The 18,408-nt window shown below is 49.3% G+C and overlaps 1 protein-coding gene across 5 annotated transcripts in view; it reads right to left on the reverse strand.

The window, feature by feature from the left end:
• Nucleotides 1–18,408, reverse strand: part of NFATC2 (nuclear factor of activated T cells 2) — a 137,545-nt gene that overhangs the window by 64,217 nt on the left and 54,920 nt on the right. For all 5 annotated transcript variants that reach the window (XR_003612581.2, XM_028125194.2, XM_028125191.2 and 2 more), the window contains exons 4-5: nucleotides 12,135–12,337; nucleotides 10,979–11,151 (exon numbers count right to left, since the gene is read on the reverse strand). Coding sequence is in view for 4 of the 5 variants with exons in the window: in XM_028125194.2 (XP_027980995.1) it covers nucleotides 10,979–11,151; nucleotides 12,135–12,337 (376 nt within the window). In the remaining variant the exon portion in view is untranslated. The remainder of the gene's footprint in view (nucleotides 1–10,978; nucleotides 11,152–12,134; nucleotides 12,338–18,408) is intronic.

Consider the following 18,408-nt stretch of genomic DNA (forward strand, 5'->3'; position numbering starts at 1 on the left):
ATGCAAGGAGCCAGACACAAAGGGACAACTCTTCTGGGATCCCATGGCTACAAACCGTTCCGGATGGGTGAATCCGTTGAGACAGAAAACAGACGAGTGGTGGCCAGGGTCTGGGGAGTAAGGGCCAAGGAGTACGGGGTTTCTTTTGGAGGGGACGGACAAGCTCTGGAACTAGATGGTGGTGGTGGCAGCGCATCACGAGTTCCTCCATGCCACGGAACTGTACACCTTAACGTGGGTCAAATGCCACATTTTGTTATGTGTATTTTATCGCAATAAGAAAACATCTAATATAAGACAAAAGCTCTCAGCCAGTGCCCAGCACACGGTAACCGTTCCAGAAATGACTCTTTAGCACCGTCAACTTTCAAAATGCCACTTCTTGCTTAGCCCTTTTCAGAACATTTTCTCGTTCGTTGTCTTTTTAAACCCTTTGGTGACAGCCCGACCGGAGCGCCGAGGAGGATGCTATTAACGCCGCTTTAGAGGCAGAGGAATGGATGCTCGGCACTCAGCGCCCTCAAGGGGCAGGCCCAGCGCAGGTGAGCCCTTGGTCCCAGCTCAGGGGATCCTCGCGTGGGGCTTCTCTAAGCCTGGTGCCCCATCTGGACGCTGCAACGGTTCACAGACCCACCTCATGGGCTGTTTCGAGGCTTCCCCGGGAGAACTCACGAAACGTGTATATGGCTCAGTAAATTTCAGCCAGCAAGGTTAGGGATACTAGACCCTGTAGTTTCTCGAGCCGTTTCCATGCACGAGGTGCAGGCTAGGTGTTGCTGTCTTAGATTCTGCATTTCACCAAAGCTGTGCCCACCACATCGCCACATGCCTACATGCGCTACTGAGCTTGTCGCTGTTGTTCTTGGTGGATCCTGAACCAGAAACCAGATTTCTCAACCTCGACGGCCAGAGTTGCTCAAAGGAAGGCTCCCAGGTCACCTGCAGCCCGATTACCTGGTTGGAAGAGGCACTTAATAAACATGCAGATGCTCAGGCCACACCCTCGATCTCCTGCACCCAGATCTCCTAGTACGTGCAATAGTAACAACCTTTCTAGGCGACTTGTTACACACATCTGTTTGAGCGCCAACTTTGACACTTAAGAGGCCACCTGAGAACAAAGGGACCTCCTCCAGGGGATGCCCCGGCATCCTCGGGAGAGCCCAGAGGTAAGGCAAACAAATCCAATTAGCCTCTGAAAAGAGGAACTGAAGAGAGGCAAACAGCAACCAAAATTACCCTCCTGGGGTCCACTTCCTCCTCTCTCTCTCTCTGATGCAACCTTTCACACCGATGGCTGCTAATTGGAGTGACACCATCCAGGGCCTGTGAGACGGCTCAGGCGCAAGAAGCCCAGCTGCGTGCACCAACCCTCATCAGCCCCCGCTGACTCTCATTCGGCCTTTCAACCATTAGAGATTCCAGACCATCCAAACCATCCACCCCGCACTGCTCTATCCAAACCAGGGGCCACCATTTTCAAGCCATCCTGACGGCCCGGCTCTCCCTGTGCGTGAAGTCTAGAACCCTCTGCTTCAGCGTAAGCTTCTAGGTGGCCCTCACCAAGAGACTTCCCCAGGCTTCCCCCCTGCTCCCAGATTCTGGCACATCATAAAGGGGCTTGGGGTTCCTGGGTTTTATGAGCTCTGAATCAACAGGGCACTTGTTGGTTTAACCAGTTCGGGTGTTTGCTTTGACCAGCAACAGTGGCTGATGGAGAGCAGAACGGGGAAATCCACACCGGCTCAGGGTCCTGCAGGTCTGCCTGAGTCAGCCTGGAAATGCGACATTACTGCTTGCCTGTCTACAATTCGCCCCGTCACTGGGGTGTGTGGCCAAGAATTACGATCTACCCGAAAAACCTCAGGAGACAGGCAGGAGAGACTGGTCAGAGAAATTTGATTCTGCAGAGTGGGTGGATTCGGCTCATAATAGCGAGTAATTACAGCCTCCATAGAGAGTGCCTCGGATTCCAGGCACTTCACATATATGTGCTTGTTGATATTATAAAACACACATTGAGGAGGTAATTTAGGGTCGTGGATAAAAGGATGCTGCCACGTGGATGCCCGAGTTCAAAGCCCAGCTTGGTGACTTCTGAGCTTTGGGACCTTGGGCAAGTCACTCAATCTCTCTGTGTCTCTCTTTTCTCACCTATAAAATGCGAATAATCATAGTACCAACCTCCTAGGGCTATTTGCAATTAAATGAGTCAATGCATGGGAAGCGTGTAGTATTTTGTCAGGCTCACTGAACGTTAGCTATATTTATTTTGACTGCTAAGCTTCATGAGACCACTAAGCAAGAAGTATTCCCATTTTGGAGCTGGGGGCACTGAGTCTCCCAGAGGAGAAGGGATATGCCTGAGAGCTCCCAGCTAAGTTAAGGCAGACAGGCAGAATTTGAACCTAGACTGTGGGATTCTACAACCCTGAGGGGCCGCTTTTCAGTAAAGGCTTTCCCAGAGGGAAAGCTGCCAGCCAGCCCAGGCAAGGGACGGGGCGGGGGGGGGGGGGGGGGGGGAGCTCCCATCAGTCTCATCCTGGCCACCCTTGGCCGCAGCGCTCCACCTACTCTATGCCCCTCTTGTCTCTACAGCAGGCTGCCATCCTTGGCCGTGAGCCTGGCCCAGCTCAGAATACAGTGCTGACTCAGGCCTCACCCGAGACCAGCCCCTTGGGCCCCTCAGCCCTTGCCCCGGCGATTCCCAGGTCTTCCCCGGGAAGTGGGAGGTGAGCTCCCTGAGTGTGGGATTCACTTCTGTGAGAGACCTGTCAGCATTCACCGCGCGGGAGTGGGGTACGGTGTGCACAGATACATGGGGCCTGCCGTGCATGCAACCACCTTCTAACTCTGGACCTCAGGCGGCCTCAGCTTTCCCATATGGAATTTGGAGCAGTAACATCTACCCTGCGGGGCCAGTAGATCTCACCTCACCGAACCCACAAAGCATTAAGGCCTTGGTGGGAGCTGTGACCTTTCCTTCTTGCTCAGATAATCACTCTCCCATTCCAATGTGCTAAGAGTCAGCCCCTTTAGAATATTCGCACGTATCTTCATATAACAAGACCCTCCCTGAGGGCTGCACAACCCTCCATTCGACTGACGAGTTTTCTGGTCACTGAGGGACCCAGGCAGGCTGGACAGACAAAAGGACACGGGTGTCGCCCCCCAGCTCTGCCCCTCTCCTTGCCAGCCACGCGGCTGCAGCAAATCACAAAACGCTTCAGAACTTCAACCCGCGAGAACAGAAGCTCCAAGGGGGCAGCATTTCACGCCTCAGACGCTCACTGGCACATCAATAAATGCTTCTCAATGAATGAACTGAGCCAAATCTTCAAGGTGAGACTTGCGAGGCCGTGGGGAGGCTGGAAACAAGTTAATACATGTGAGAGCCATGGGGACACCGCAGACTTCCAATCAGGGTGGTTTTGCCTTCCCTGGCCCTGCATACCTGGCTCAGTGAGGGGCCTTAACCTTCGGTCAGGTAACCACATCCATGGGCAGAGAAGCGGCCTGGGCCCCGCCCCCTAGGCCCCACCCCCACCCCACCCCACCCACTGCACCAGCCCCATAACCACCCAGGTCCTTTCTCAGCAGTGGGGTGTGGGCAGACAGAGGCGTTAGCAAAGCTGCTCTGCGGGGCCAGGAGGAGGGCGGCAAACAGCTCGTGTGGGACACTCCACGGGGGGGGCACTGCACTTACCCTACTGTGCTCTCAGCCGGTACCTCCGTATGATGCACACACACATGCACTGAACCCCCACAAGGGCCAAGAAATAGGTACGACTACTCTCCCCATTTGACAGATGAGGAAACTGAGGCACAGAGTGTTAAGGAACTTCCTGGGACTGCATAGCCACTAAGTGCCAGAGGCAGGATCTGAGCCCAGGCCCAGACCAAACCACCACCTGAAACCGCCTCTCCACATCACGTAGGTTTCTGGTGTTTCTGAAATGTGGCTTCTTGGTAATTGCTTAGAAGTCTCCTTGGAAAGCATGGGCTGACAAAGGCCTGGTCTACCCACCTTCTGCCCAATGCCCAAATTTTACCCAAGATTTACTGCTACAGCAGCTCAGGGGAGACACTCTATGGCCATGGGAGCTGGGCTGGTCTCCTGATGTGGAAGAGGGTGCCAATTTTGGGGTTCCGGCCCAAAGGAATCCGTCTCTCGTGATGTAACTCCACCTTGGTGTCCTGAGATCCAGCACGATGTGGATGTCACTGCTGGTTTGCTCCCTTACTAGTTGTGTGACCACGGGCAATTTATTCAACTTCTCCGTGTTTCAGTTTTCCCAGCTGTGAAATGGGAACCGACACTGAGTTCACAGTGTTTTTGATGATTCAGCAGCATCATGGAAAGTGCTGGACTCACAGCAGGTGGCTGATCATTGTTCCTCTTCCTTTACCTCTTCCCTGCCAGGTCCCTGTTGTCTCCTTTCTTCCTTCCTTTGGTTTTCAAGTATTTATTAACATCTACTGTGTACCAGGCACTGTGCTAATAAACAAGTTTGAAAATATAGATCCCATCATGTCAGTGCCCTACTTAGACCTCCAGGCTTCCCATTTCACTTGGAATAAAATCCGAGTCCCCAGCTTCACCTCAGAGCTCTCCTGACCCCTGTTCACTCCACACAGCCTCCCCAGCTGCCCTTCTGTTCCCTGAAGACCCGGAGCTTATGCCTGCCTCAGGGCCCTTGCACTTACCGTATCCTTCAGCTGGGCCATGCTCCCCCACCACTCAGGCCCAGCTTAAGGTGCCACCTCTTCCAAGAGGTCTCCCCTGATCAGCACACCCAAGGCTGCTACTCCCCACCCCCAACTCACCAACACATGGTCCTTGTTATTTTCATCATCATGCTTAGCTGTTTGAAATGATGGTTTTCATTACTTGTTTATTGTTGGTTTTCCCCACTAGAATGTGACCTCCACGAGGGCCAAGACTTTCTTTTGATCACTGTTTTATCCCCAGTGCCTAGAACAGTGTATCATGAACTCCAAATATATTTCTAAGTGGAAAAATCCATGTTAAGAAGCTCACAGGAATGATGTGGGTCCTCTCGGCTTCTGGCAGAAGCAGGTGGACAAGTCAAGCATTCTTGCTTTCACGAAGCAAATGAGGGACTATGCCAGGCTGGTCCTCCTGATCCTAAGGACGTTCATGAAGCAATGCTGCATGATCGCCCGTCTCCCAAGCCAGACCTAGGAGAGTGAGCTGCAGCAGTGAAGGCATATGGATGAGGGAAGGAACACAGTTGGGTTTTCCAAGCTCTTGCTTGCAGAAAAGGGCATATGAAACAAGCGGATTTCCAGATGGTGAACGATAGACCTCAACCCTACCTCACACCATACACAAAAATTAGCCTGAGATGGAGTGTATCCCTACACCCAAAAGCCAGAATCAAAAAGCTTTTAGAAGAAAACATAAGAGACTATCTTTGCTTCCTTCAGACAGGTACAGAGATTTGTTGGGGGAATGCAAAGAGCACTAACCCCAAAAGAAAAGAAAATGATAAGTTAGGACTTCATGAAAATAAAATATCGATGCCCGTAAGAAGACACAAATAAGAAAATAAATAGGCAAACCACGAACTGGGGAACATGTTCATAGTACATACATCTGACAAAAGACTCCTATCCGCAATACCAAACAACTGCTGCATGTTAACAATAAAAATCTGAGTAACCCCGTAGAAAATGGGCAAAAGCTTTGAACGGACACTTCACCAAAGAAGACATGGAAACAGCCAAGAAGCGCACAAACTGGAGCTCAGCATCCTGAGTCTTTAGGGAAATGCAAATTATGCACAAGGGGGGACACCTCAGGCTCCCTGGAATGGCTACCAGTAGGAAGACTGACAAAATCAAACAACGGGGAAGACGTGCGGCACACAGAACGCCCGTGCACTCTAGCCCAGAGTACAAAATGATCTAGGAAATACCTAAATTGGAACACATCCTTTCCCCACGATGCAGCAATTCCATTCCCAAGTATTTACCTGAGAGCAGTGGAAGCATTTGTCCACAAAAGACCCGGAACGAGAAGGTTCACGGCAGCCTTCTCCACAGCACCCGAACCCCGCCAACAAGACAAATGTCTATCAATGGTATATAAACAATCATTATTGTTTAGTCGAGTATAGTCACACAATTGAATAGCATTCGGCAAGAAAAAGGAATAAACTATTGAGTCACACCATAACAGCAACATTGTCTCAAAACCACTGTGCTGAGCAAAACCAGCCAGACACAAGGGTACATGCTGTATGATTCCATTACATGAAGTTCCAGAACAGGCAAAGCTAATCTATGGTGATAGGAATCAGAACAGTGGTTGCCTGGGGGGGGGGGGGGCGGGGGGGGGAGGGCTGGGGAGGAGGCAGTGATGGGGAATGAGGGCCCTTCCAAGAGGAAAGGAAATGTCCTGGGTCTCGTTTTGAGTCAAGGTACGGTGAATTGTCAAAAATCACTCAGCTGAAGACAGGCAGTCTGCGTGTCTTCATACAGATAAGACACATTGTATCTTCATAAGATACAATACAATAGGATTTATTGTATCTTAATTAGACTTCAGTAAAACCCAGCCATGTCACAAAAAGGGAGAGACTGAAAAGAGCTTGTGAGAAAATCCAGGTGCTGGTCCCCATCATATACCCACCCACCCCCCCCCCCACCCCCAGGCCCTGCAAAAGGAGCAGAGCGAATTTCCATTCTGTGCTAGGAGTGGGCAGGACTTGGTGGAAAACTGTTTTCGGTGTTTTCTGAAACTCGATGAACAGAGATGCCCCTTTGCGGGGCAAGGAGAAAGCCCACGGGAAGGTTCTCACAGGACAAGACCCTCTGCACCTGCGGACAGCCCCCCTCTGTCTCTTCACTGCCTTTCTCTCCCGCCGGGCAGCCTGGAGATGCTTGTTGTCACTATTTTTTTTTTTTTTTTAAAACAAACATTCTAGAGATAGTTACTATGTGCCAGGCCCTGGCTGACACCCTCTGGTCTCCGTCCTTACTTGAGAGAGACTGACAAGTAAATTGGGTTGTCAGCACAGAGCGGGGGCCCCCATACCCTGAGGGGTCAGGGCAAGCATCCTCCTTGAGGGGCCATGTGAACGGCGGCCTTGGATGAGGAGGAGTGAACCCAGTGACCGGAGGATGGGAGAAGGAGGGGAGGAAAGGTCAGAGGGTCCCAAGTTTCAGAGCACAGCAGAATCATCGGGCGACCTCTGAGAAGTCTCCGTGCGTAGACCCCACCACTGACCGAAAGACTTGCCGTTTCTGGGGTGGGATTCGGGCATCATGCTGTTTTTTTAAGAACTCCCCAAGTGATTCCAATGTGCAGCCACGTTTGAGAACCAGTGTTCCAGATGGAGCAGACAGCGAGAGCAAAAGCCAAGAAAGAAGTCAGAGAGAGATGCCAGTGGATTTGGGAACTGAGGAGCAGAGAGTACGGGAAGTCAAGAGATGCAGCTGACGAGGTGTCCCAGGCTGAACGGAGCCCCGGCCAACACTCCCCAGCCTGAAACCTTGACTGTATTTGGAAATACGGTCTTTGAAGGTGTAAATAAGCTCAGGATGGAGGGCAGATCACGCAGGATCAGCGTGGACCCCAATCCCAATGAGAGTGCCCTTGTACGAGACCGAGCAGAGGGTCACGAGAGCAGGAGGCAGAGACTGGAGTGATGCCCCCACAAGCCGACGGGTGTAAGACTGCTGGCCACCACGCGCAGCTGGGAGAGGGGCCTGGAACATTCCCCTGCAGAGCCTCCAGAAGGAACAACTCGGCTGACACCTGGATTCTAGGCTCTGGCCTCCGGAACCGTGAGACAACAGATGTCTGTCATTCCGAGCCTCCCCGTCGGAGGCACCTGGTCAATGCCAGCCCTGGGAAAGTCCTACAAGAGGGACGCAAGGGCTCAAGCACCCCAAGAAAGTAGCACTGATGCTGAGAACATGGAGGAGCCTTGAGGAAAGGAGAACTGCCCCATCTCTGGGCTCTGGAGGAGGAAAGGCCCTGCAGCTGCAAGCCAGGTGTAGGGTGTGTCGTCGGGGAAGACGGGGGTGCCCTCCTGGCCTCTCCCGTGTGCCTGGAGAAGCGGGAGGTGTGGTTGTGGGTTGTCATCAGCAGTGGGAAGGGGTGGGGGCGGCTTCCCGAGCCAAGAGCACTGGGGAAGCTGCAAAAATCATCTCTGCTGACAGTCAAGGGAGGGAACCAAGTATCTCCTTGGCAATACTGAAGGATCTTGTGGGAACAGGGAAGTAGCGTGGAAATACAAAGACATGGCTTGTCCGTCGACAGGAAGGTGAGATTTGACCTCTGGCATGCTGACCTGTGAAGAAATGTAAGCCATCAACGTTTCTAGCAAATTAGTCCACTTTCCAAAGAGTGGCCTCCAGTAGTTTAAGTTTTTGTTTTTGTTTTTGTTTTTCACTAGAATCTGAGAACTTACCCTTGATCCCCAATATACAAGTGGCACCCTCCAAAGTATAAGTAAGCTAGCCTTGCAAATAAGTACCAGCCCACTGAGTGTTTTTCCTACCAACTCACCCTCCCCACGGGGTATATACTAAGTCAACCAGTCAATAAATACTTATCACACACATACTGTGTCCACACAGGCTACAGACTGTCAGTAAATATTTATTGAATTATCTCCCTAGGGATCATATAGTAAGTCCATCGGCCAATAAATATGTATAGAACTATGAGGCAGCAATCTAGGCAAACAGAACAAAAAGGGAATAAAAATGACAGAGGATTCCGAGTAGGAGAGAGAGAGCGACCAATTGGTGGTTCAGTCTGGTACTGCAAGAAATTGTGGTGTTCTAGAAACCTTAAGAAGGTATTTCACAGAACTAGAAAGCCGGAGACTCTGGCTCTGTTACCTACTGAGTAAAAACGAGTGAATCACTTTACCAAGAAAGTCTGTTTCCTTATCTGTCAAAAGGAGGTGGTTGAGTCAGCCAAACACAGAAAAAAGCTTATGTTCGAGATTCAAACAAGTTTATAACACCCTGAAGATCTTGCTGGAGGTGGATGTGGCTCAATGGTGATTCCTTAAAATCTCAGATCAACAGGAGATACATTGACCCAAGCAACCCAAACATGGAGAGAAACAGGGGCTCTGGCATGTGGTCTGTCCTGAGGCCTCCTGTTCCCCACCTTGCTACAAACCACAGCCCCATCCTGTAGTGAGTCATTTGCCAGAAAGAGGAGACCTTATCTTCTCAAAATCCCCCAAATCACTGAGGAAGAGCCCAAGTTTCCTTCCCAAAACATCTCGAGATGTTCAAAAACAACAGCAGAGTGGGGCAGCGACCATGACTAGCACTCAGGGGCCAGGGGTGGGGTCTGCTGGGTAGAGGAGGGGAATTCCAATGTTTCTGAGATGATGTTTTTCAACACTTGTGTTCCCTTGCTGTCTGCTGTTGGGTCTTTCTCGTCTAACATCAGAGGACAGACTCACCACCACGTTCAGCCTGATCCACATCGTGACTTGTAAGGCTGGAAGAAATCATAGGGCCCCTTCATCTTTTTCCAAAGACCAACCAAGACCAAGTTCTGGCTTCTCTCCCAACGAGGGCCCACGCTCTCTCCTCGTTGACTTTCAATCCTGAGGGCCAGTTTTCCTCAACCCTCTCTGCATAAGATGTTCTTGCGTTTGCTTTACTCATTAATGTCTGATTAAGACTACCTCTGATTAATCAAAGCCACATGAAGAATTCCTCTGATCCACACAGTATTCTGAATTTGTTGCGGTTTTTTAAAAATCAGATTTTTGGTTTGCCTTAGAAAGTCAGAGGATTTGGCCATGCCTGGCCTACATGCCCACATGGAAATACTGGCTGGGGTGATATAAAGGCAGTCCCTTTAGGTGGGGAATGTGTCGCCCTGCTCCCTGGTCTCCACCACTCCCTACTGCCGCCCACCAAGCCACTCCACTCCTCTACAGGACCTCCCTGGCCTCCGTCGGTAACGGATTTTTGTGACACAGACTTACGGTAAAATATCCAGTAAAAAGGAAAAAGAATCCTGAAACATAATTGAATACAGAACATGATTGTAACAACATAAAAAGTACTCTTAGAAGAAACTAAAAAATAATATAAACAGCTTTGGTTTCAGCAACATTGTTTACCTTTTTCTTCTTTATGCTCTGACAAGTGATTTGCGAAAACTCTCAAACCCGGAGCAGACAATAAGCTTTGCCATGTCTAAAAGCAAAAACCACCTTCAAAACTTGCCTCAAGTACCCATGAACGAGCTCTAAGTGGCTTCTTCTTTCAAAGCCTGATGAGAACAGAGCCAGTTTCTGCTGGGGCCGGGGGAGGGGGGGGGAGGGCCCCGTCCACATGGCAGGTCTCAGCCACTGCATACTAGATCATTCTAAGATTCCTCTGCATCTTTGTTTGGGCATCTCTCCCTGTTCACATTTCAGGCCTGCTGGTACAAGTTAGCAACCCCTCAGCTCTCTCTGTCCCCCCTCTTCTACAAAATGTGCATCACAGCACCAGCCATTGCCCAAGACGGCCGCGAAGACTGCACGAGCTCTTGAGTGCTGAGCGCTCAGCACTGTGGCCCGCAGAGCCACCGCTCCAGAGGCAAGAGCCACTGGGATGCTCTCCCGATCGAAAGGAGAGGCAAGGAAAAGAAGAGGTCGCTGCGTACAGTAAACCCACTCCAACTGCATCTACCCTTTTTAAGACCAAAACATTTATACATGTCAAGCCTTCTAAACAAAGCTGTAGGCTACTCATTAGCTGTGTTATTTTTTAATTTCCTGTGAGACCACGAAACCTTCCACAAGTAAATAGAAGCAGAGAGAAATTGTTAAATGGGCTCTGTCTCTGGGCCCTTGGGTCCTCCTGGGCCCCCTGTGGGCCCTTGTGAGTCCCGCGCATTCTCGCTGGGCACCTTGCCCCGGGTGGAAGGCCATATACAGTATACTTTGCAGAGGCCGACCCTGCCCAAAGCCCAACTTACAGCACTCGATGGGGTTAGACGCAGTCTGCAGGGAGACGATTCTCCCACTGGACTCTGGGATGTGCACTCGGAACACCAGCCGCACCCGTGTGTTCTTCCTGCCAATGTCCGTCTCGCCTTTCCGCAGCTCAATGTCGGCGTTCCGAAGCTTCAGGATCCCGGCGCAATCAATGCTGCCAGGAGGTGGAGAACCCCATTTAGAACTGACCATCTCGGTGAAAAGAAAAGATCACCCACAAAACCGCCTTACTCAGTTAACCAAAATAATTGTACTGCCAGCAACGGTGGGGGGGGTGGGGGTGGGGTGCGGGGACTGCAATCCACTGATAAATAGTTCAGCCAGGAATTGATGCCCAGCGGGAGGTCAAACACATACAAAGTCATGAGAGAAATTCCCCAGCGGAAATTACTTCTCTAGGGAGATTTTTTTGGTATCGATTTTTCTACTCTCAAAAGTATCTGAAAAACTCAAAGCTGTAGCTGGTAAAATTGATTATAGGCTGCTCAGTAGATGAGAGTGATGTATCAACATTAAGTATCTTTAATTTGATAAGTGTACTGTGGTCACCAAAGAACACATTCTTGCTCTGAGGAAATGCACATTCAGGCATCTAAAAGTAAAAAAAGTCACTGTGTCTGCAACTAACTGTCAAACAGCTCAGGAAAGAGCAAAGAGTGAAGGTAGTAATAAGGCAAGTGTGGAAAATGTTCACGATTGGTAAATCGGAGTGAACAGTAGACAGGAGTTCTTTGTAAAATTCTCGTGGTTTAGAAGTTTGAGATTATTTTCTAAAAAAGAGTTTGTTTTAACTCCAAAACATGGGTGCAACATCTCTCAAACTTTAGCTATATGCCTGTTGCTTTGTGAGTTTTGACCTTTCTGTATCCTTATTTAATCATTTTCCATGTAAATAAATTTAGCCTCATCCCAAGTAACATAATCCAAAGACACACAGGTATTCTTCCTCCTGACACACAGGAAAAGTACTTAGGTAGAGAACTTTTTCAACAAATCTCAAAGGGTCCATCACAGAGTGGGAACCACCATCCACGGTTCCTTCCGCCAACTCGAGAGAGTCCCCTGTCCCAAATCCCTGCCACTTGGCCCCACTTGTTTCCCCATAAAGACCCACCACCCTTGGCCCCCAGCCCTTACGTCGCCCTCATGTTATTTTTTGGCTCTAGAGGGATCTCCAGGACTTTGGTGTTGCCCACGATCTTCTCGTAGCTGGTGGTGGTGACGGTTTTGCCCGTGATCCGGTGCACCTGGTAGAAGGCATGGGGCTTAAGGATCCGCTCATCAGCTGTCCCAATGAAGATCTGAAGCCCCAGGGGCTTGTTTTCCATGTAGCCATGGAGCTGTGGGGGGAAAAACAAAATCAAGTTATCATAGCACATTTAGTATGCAGGGTGTTGGTGGGTGTAGTCCCACAAAGATCTGAGAAGCTCACGGGCAGCAGAAAGAGCACAGGATTGCTGCATCATCTGGGGGAATGGAGAACTGGAAGTAACCTTGACGTCCAACCAGAAGGACTGCTTCAATAAACTACAGAGATCCTCTCTAAAATGCAATATTAAACAACCATTAGGAAGAAGGTAGTAGATCAGAATACACTTATGAGGAAATAGCCAGAAACGCCAGTGCTCAGTGTTGCCAGGAGGGTTGTGGGGAGAATGTCACATGAGGGTGAGGACAGAAAATAACCAGGAAAGATAAACCAGAGCTCTTGACAATGGTTGTCTGAGAAGATCAGAAGAAGGAACTTACACTTTTTTACATGACTATATTCCAGCTAACAAGTTATATTTTTTAATTAAAAAAAAAAAAAGAGCTAGGCAAAAGTACCATCATCTGAGTCAAAAGAAAATTAAAGACTGGAGGAAAATGTGTGCAACATACAACAGGCAAATGATTAGTACACAGAATATATAAAGAACGCCTACAAAATTCCTGGCCATCCTATTTAAAATTGAATCTCACCCCCAGTGGGCAGGACTACCTCCTTCCTTCTCTATCTCCTTTCCTTCTTTTTATCCCATCTAATATTATTATATATTTCCTCAATTTCTCTTGCGTAGGTCTGTCTTTCGTTCTTTCTCTCTCGTACACATGTGTGTGCAAGGGAGAGGGAGGGGGAGAGAGAGAATCTTAAGCAGGCTCCATGCCCAGCATAGAGCCCAAGACGGGGCTCAATCTCATGACCCTGAGATCATGACATGAGCCAAAATCAAGAGTCAGACACTTAACCAACCAAAAAACCCAGGTGCCCCAGGTCTTTCTCCTACAACTAGACTGTCACCTCTTCGAGGGCAGGCATGTCTATTTATTTTACTTGCCACAACATCCCTAGCACCTAGAATACTGCTTGGTTCATGGTAGGCATTCTGATACACGTTTGCTGAATGAATTAACAAAACTATCCAACAGAAAAACGAGCAAGAAATTTGAACAGGCAATTCACAGAAAAGCAAATGGCCATTGGCATGGAAAAGATGTTCAATCTGACTTATAAACAGGAAAATGCAAATTACATAACTAGGGGATGCCATTTTTCACCTGTTCAATTGGCATGCATGTTGGTATTTGATAAAATCACGTGTTTTAGAGACTATAGGCACACAGGCACGCTCATGCGGTTCATAGGAACATAACCTGGTATAACTATTTTGTTAATATTTTTTTAAAGATTTTATTTTTAGTAATCTATACCCAGTGTAGGGCTGGAACTCACAATGCTGAGATCAAGAGTTGCATACTCTACCAACTGAGCCAGCCAGCTGCCCCAAAGAGTATTATGTAGCAGCCATTAAAATTAAAACTACATATTCCCTCTGACCTGGTAATTCCATTTCTTACTATGTACCCTAAAAGAAATACTGTGCACTCAGGAGACATGCACAAAAGTGTTTAATAAAACAAATGGAATAATAAACAATTAATTATAGCCATAGGCTTCTGAGTAATATGAAACATCCAGGCTATGAAATACTACAGCAATTAAAAAACAAAAACAAAAACAAAAAAACAGTAGAGATCAATGAACTGACCCAGAAAGATCTCAGACTCACTATCGAAAGAGAAGACAACTAGCAGAAAAACATCTATCGCAAGATACAACTTATTTTTTTTTTTTTAAATGCTGGATGTTTGGGGTCTATTCATTGATACAGATATAAATGCAATAGGAAAAGGTGCAGAAGGCTGTACTCCAAAGTGACCATACCATGGTCACTTCTAGGGATGGAGGAGGAGATCAAGGTTAAGAAGGTGGTCAGAGAAGACTCTCCCTTGATTCACAATGAATGAAGAATCGATGCCTAGACACTTGTGAGATGTAACACTGGTTTAATATATACAGTAACAAAAGAAACAGAGGACTAGGCTGAGACTTTGAAGACGGTGTCCTGTCTTGCCACTCCCCAGCCAAGAAACCCCTTCCTTGGCAAATCGCGAGGGGCTGTGACAGGTGACAGCTCCCTAAATCCTACCCTTCTCTGCAGGTTTACGGAACTAGGATCTCCAGCCAACTGCCAGAAAACAAAGACTCCAGGGCAATGGAGGATGACACAGAGTCTAGAACTCTCCTGGCCAGCACCATCAATACAAAAATTGAAGAAAATGGAAAATCCAGTTTCTCAGTCACGCTAGCCACATTTCAAGTGCTCAGAAGGCACGGATGGCGAGTGGCCACTGCCGTGGACAGCACAGGTACAGAACATTTCCATCATCAAGTTCTACCGGACAACACCCGTCCCGAGAGATGCCATTCTCTCGTGCCCTTCTGAAAACCATACAGAGACAGGCCGGGAGCGGAGCCGAGCCAGATGGCACCTTTTTTTTTTTTTTTTAAAAACCTGCCAGGCCGACACCCACAGCATTTACATGTCTGATACACACCCAAGAGATGCCCTGGGCCAAAGATGGAAATCCCAGGTCAGAGCCTCTTATCTTTTCCCCCCAGGCAAAGTGAAGAACAGGGGACTGTTCTCCTGCAAAAATCCAAAGTGGGAAGGTCAGAGTTTAGATTTTGTTTTTGTTGGTTTGGTTCTTCATTTGGACCCAAGATAAATAGATGTCCTCACCTCCTCTCCTGGATGTATCGGGAGGTGGTAAACAGAGTTATCACAGAGTGTAAAGTAGGCCAGATAGATGGTGAGCCCAGATTGTCTCAGGTTCTTTCCTCCTGCCCAGGACAGAAGAGCAGAAACTGCAGCCCAGCTGTACTCATGGTAAACAGCCAGGTGATACCTGAAGACGAAACTCATCACATCCCCTACGGCTCTACCTGAATCCAGCCATTTCCATGTATTCCCCAGCACCACTGCCTCTCCCCAGACGGACCACCAGTGCCCCCTCACTGGCCTCTTGCTGGCCTTTCACAGAAGAGCCCAATAACGTTTTAAAAAAAAAATGCAAATCAGACCCGGACACACCCCTGCTTACAACTCTCCAAAGACTTCCTGCGGCCTTAGAATAAAATCCAGACTTGGTCCCAGGGTCTCTGAGGCTTCCACCAGCCCAGTGGCTTACTTCTCCTGCCACCCCCATTAGTTACCTGCCAAAACCAACCAGTCGTCTATTCCCTGAGCACACGAAGCTCTCTCCAACCACAGGACATTTGCACAGCCCCATCCTCTGCTTAGAACGCTCTCCCACTGGTACATTTTGTCTTCAGATACCTTCCAGTCTTTCCCAAACCACACCCAATGCTGGAGCCAGCTTTTTGGCCTTGCAAGAGCCACTTGTTAAAGTTTTTAGAAATTTTAAGAGCCAGTTGGTGCCACTTTGGTAACCTGAAGTCAGCCACAGTGGGGATATTTATACCACAAAAATTGGCAAATGCTACACATTGGGGCTCTTTTTTTTCTCCAGAGAATCAGACATTTCACATTCTCGAGCACACCCCTGGCGTAGTGACTTCATTACCATCTAAATGTTCTTGTTTCGTTGTTTGTTTGCTTAGCACCTCTCTCTCCCACCTAAACACAAGGTCCAAGAACCTTGGTAGCAGGAACCTTGTTGATTTTGCTCAGTGTGATGAATAAACATATTGCATTCACGGTCACCGGCAAGAACAATGCAGCAACGAAGGGCAGGCTTCCTGCAGGCGGAGCACCCCCTGAGGCTTGCCAAGGGCAGGCGACCCGTTAACACGGCTAGGATAGGGCCGAGTTAGGATGTGCTTTCCAGGCCCTCAAGCCATCCCCCACCCCCACCCCCACCCCCCACACATGCTCTGGGACCTGGTGGGCCCACAGCTGCTCTGGGATCCTGGACTACAGGTCAGAAATGCAGATCAGGTCCTCAAAGGAAAAAGGAGTAAGTGTTCAATTGTGAGATCAAGCATGTTCTTCCTGCTCTACAGCGGGTGTGGGGGGGGGGTGGCAGGAGGGGGAGGGACGGAGAGAAAGATAGGCAACAGAAATCAACACAAGTAATGGTGCTCTTGGAGAAAGAAAGAAACCCATTCCTTTAAGAAGGACCTCTTTGCATTCCAAAGCAGCCCCCCTGGAAAAGCAGGACCAGCCGCTGCAGTGTGAACAGATGGAGCCCACCTCACCAGGTGGGCGGGCGTCCCTTCCACGGGTAACAGTGGAGAGGGGTGTGGGATGGTAGAAAGAAGAAAGGATTTCACTCTTGGTCAGACGCAGTTGAAGTTCAATCCTGGCTCTGCTTCTTACACGCTGTGTGGCTTTGGAGTAGCGGCTCCACCCTTCTGGGTTTCAAATGCTCACGTAAAACAGGGATATCACCTCCTACTCCCCGGGGCTCTTTCGAAGGCTTAACAGGACGACTTTGGTAGGGCCCCAAAGGAGAGCACCCAGTAAGTGCCCGTGAACAGAGACTTTTCCTTGTCATCAGAGGATGACACGAATCAAAACACAGAGGTGATACTACAGAACTGAATGGAAAGGTGAAGAATGAATGTGAAAGACTAGCAAAGTGAAAAACGACCCGAAACGGGCTTGTGGGTGGTAAACCCGGGCACTAATTCCAGTCTTCTCTGCGGGCTGGCTAACAGCCACTCTGACAGGGAGGGCTGGAACGAGGCGGGGCCCAGGGAAGAAACCTCACCATCTTGCAAGAAATGCAAAGAACACTTCCCCTCCACCCTCCCCTCCCCGAGAAGGTGGTGGAAGGTGCCCAGAGCCCTGACTGCGTGGCATGCTCATTCTGGAGAGCCTTGCCGGCCATCTGGAGATTTGGTGAGGAGAGCATGGAGCCATTCACTTCCTTCTCCAAAAGCCTAGTGATTTGGGTCTTGTGAAAAGAACTTCATGTCTCAGGATGGTCTGATGGGCCCTTGAGGTCCCGTATGCCCCATTGTCCCCATTTTAGGGAGACTTTGCTCACGAGGCCTCTTTCTAGACTCCTCCAAAGGTCAGGTCTTCCCAGGGACCAGGGCAAGCAAAGTCACCTTCCGACCTTAGTAGACATCTGCTGCAAACCTAGAAGTTCAAGGTCAGCTGGTTTCCCAAGCACAAGAGGCTCTGCATCCTGCAGCCAAGGTGAGAGCCGAAGTTCTGCTGCTTGTCATTTCCCAGGCGGGTGACAGGGTTCCAGGAAGGAGGGGTGTTTCTAGTGCACACTGGGAGGCCTGATACCGGAGTAGGGAGCGGCAGACTGACCTAATCTGCACAGCAGGAGGGCAGGGTTACTCCTTTTTTGGATGAGGTAGCTGAGGCTCAGCAGGGCCCCACAGCTCCGAAGCCCCCCGGGGGGAACCCCAAAACGTGGCCCTTTTGGCTTCCTCTGCGTCACCCCTGACTCGGAAAAAGGCCAAGTCTCCTGGAATCTGGAGTAGGCATCTTAAAACAGGCAGGTGCATCTTGCCAGCTCAGCAAAAAGAACCCAGAGGTGAACCTGGTCTTCACACCCCAGAGACCCACGGTTTCAGGGGGAAGGCTCGTCAGAACCCCCACCCCCAGATTCAAGCTCTGCCTGCTGGCAACAGCAATTTAACTGCTCTGGTGCACAGATAAAAAAAAAGGCATCAATCTTTTTTGGTATTAATTGTACAACAAGACAAAGGAAAAGTGGGTAAAGGTTCGTTCATTGTAGGAAAAATAGACAGCACCCCCCAAAAAATGTAAATTATAAAGAAAATTCTCTCAAAATAAGCAAGCATTTTAGTGTATTCCTTCCAGACTTTTCTTCTAGGCACACATAATTGGGATTCTGTTTTACATATTGTTTCCACTTAACAATACGTGCGACCACTTCCTCTTGTCATTGACTCTTGTTTCATGAGACAATCTCAAATGACGGCCCAGTATCCCTGGGGCTCAGACTGGCAAGGCCAGTAAGGTGCCTGCGCACCCTATCACGTGATTTAAGGAGGCACTGGTTCTCGGGATTGTCTAAATGCAAGGCAGGCACCAGGGAGTGAGTGCTGCCTTAAATTTTGCCCCCACCCCTGCCTCTCTTG

Source organism: Eumetopias jubatus, unplaced genomic scaffold (assembly GCF_037043125.1).
Source record: "Eumetopias jubatus isolate StellerSeaLion01/CBP00866 unplaced genomic scaffold, mEumJub1_p1.0 scaffold_9, whole genome shotgun sequence".
NCBI classification, from domain to species: domain Eukaryota; kingdom Metazoa; phylum Chordata; class Mammalia; order Carnivora; family Otariidae; genus Eumetopias; species Eumetopias jubatus.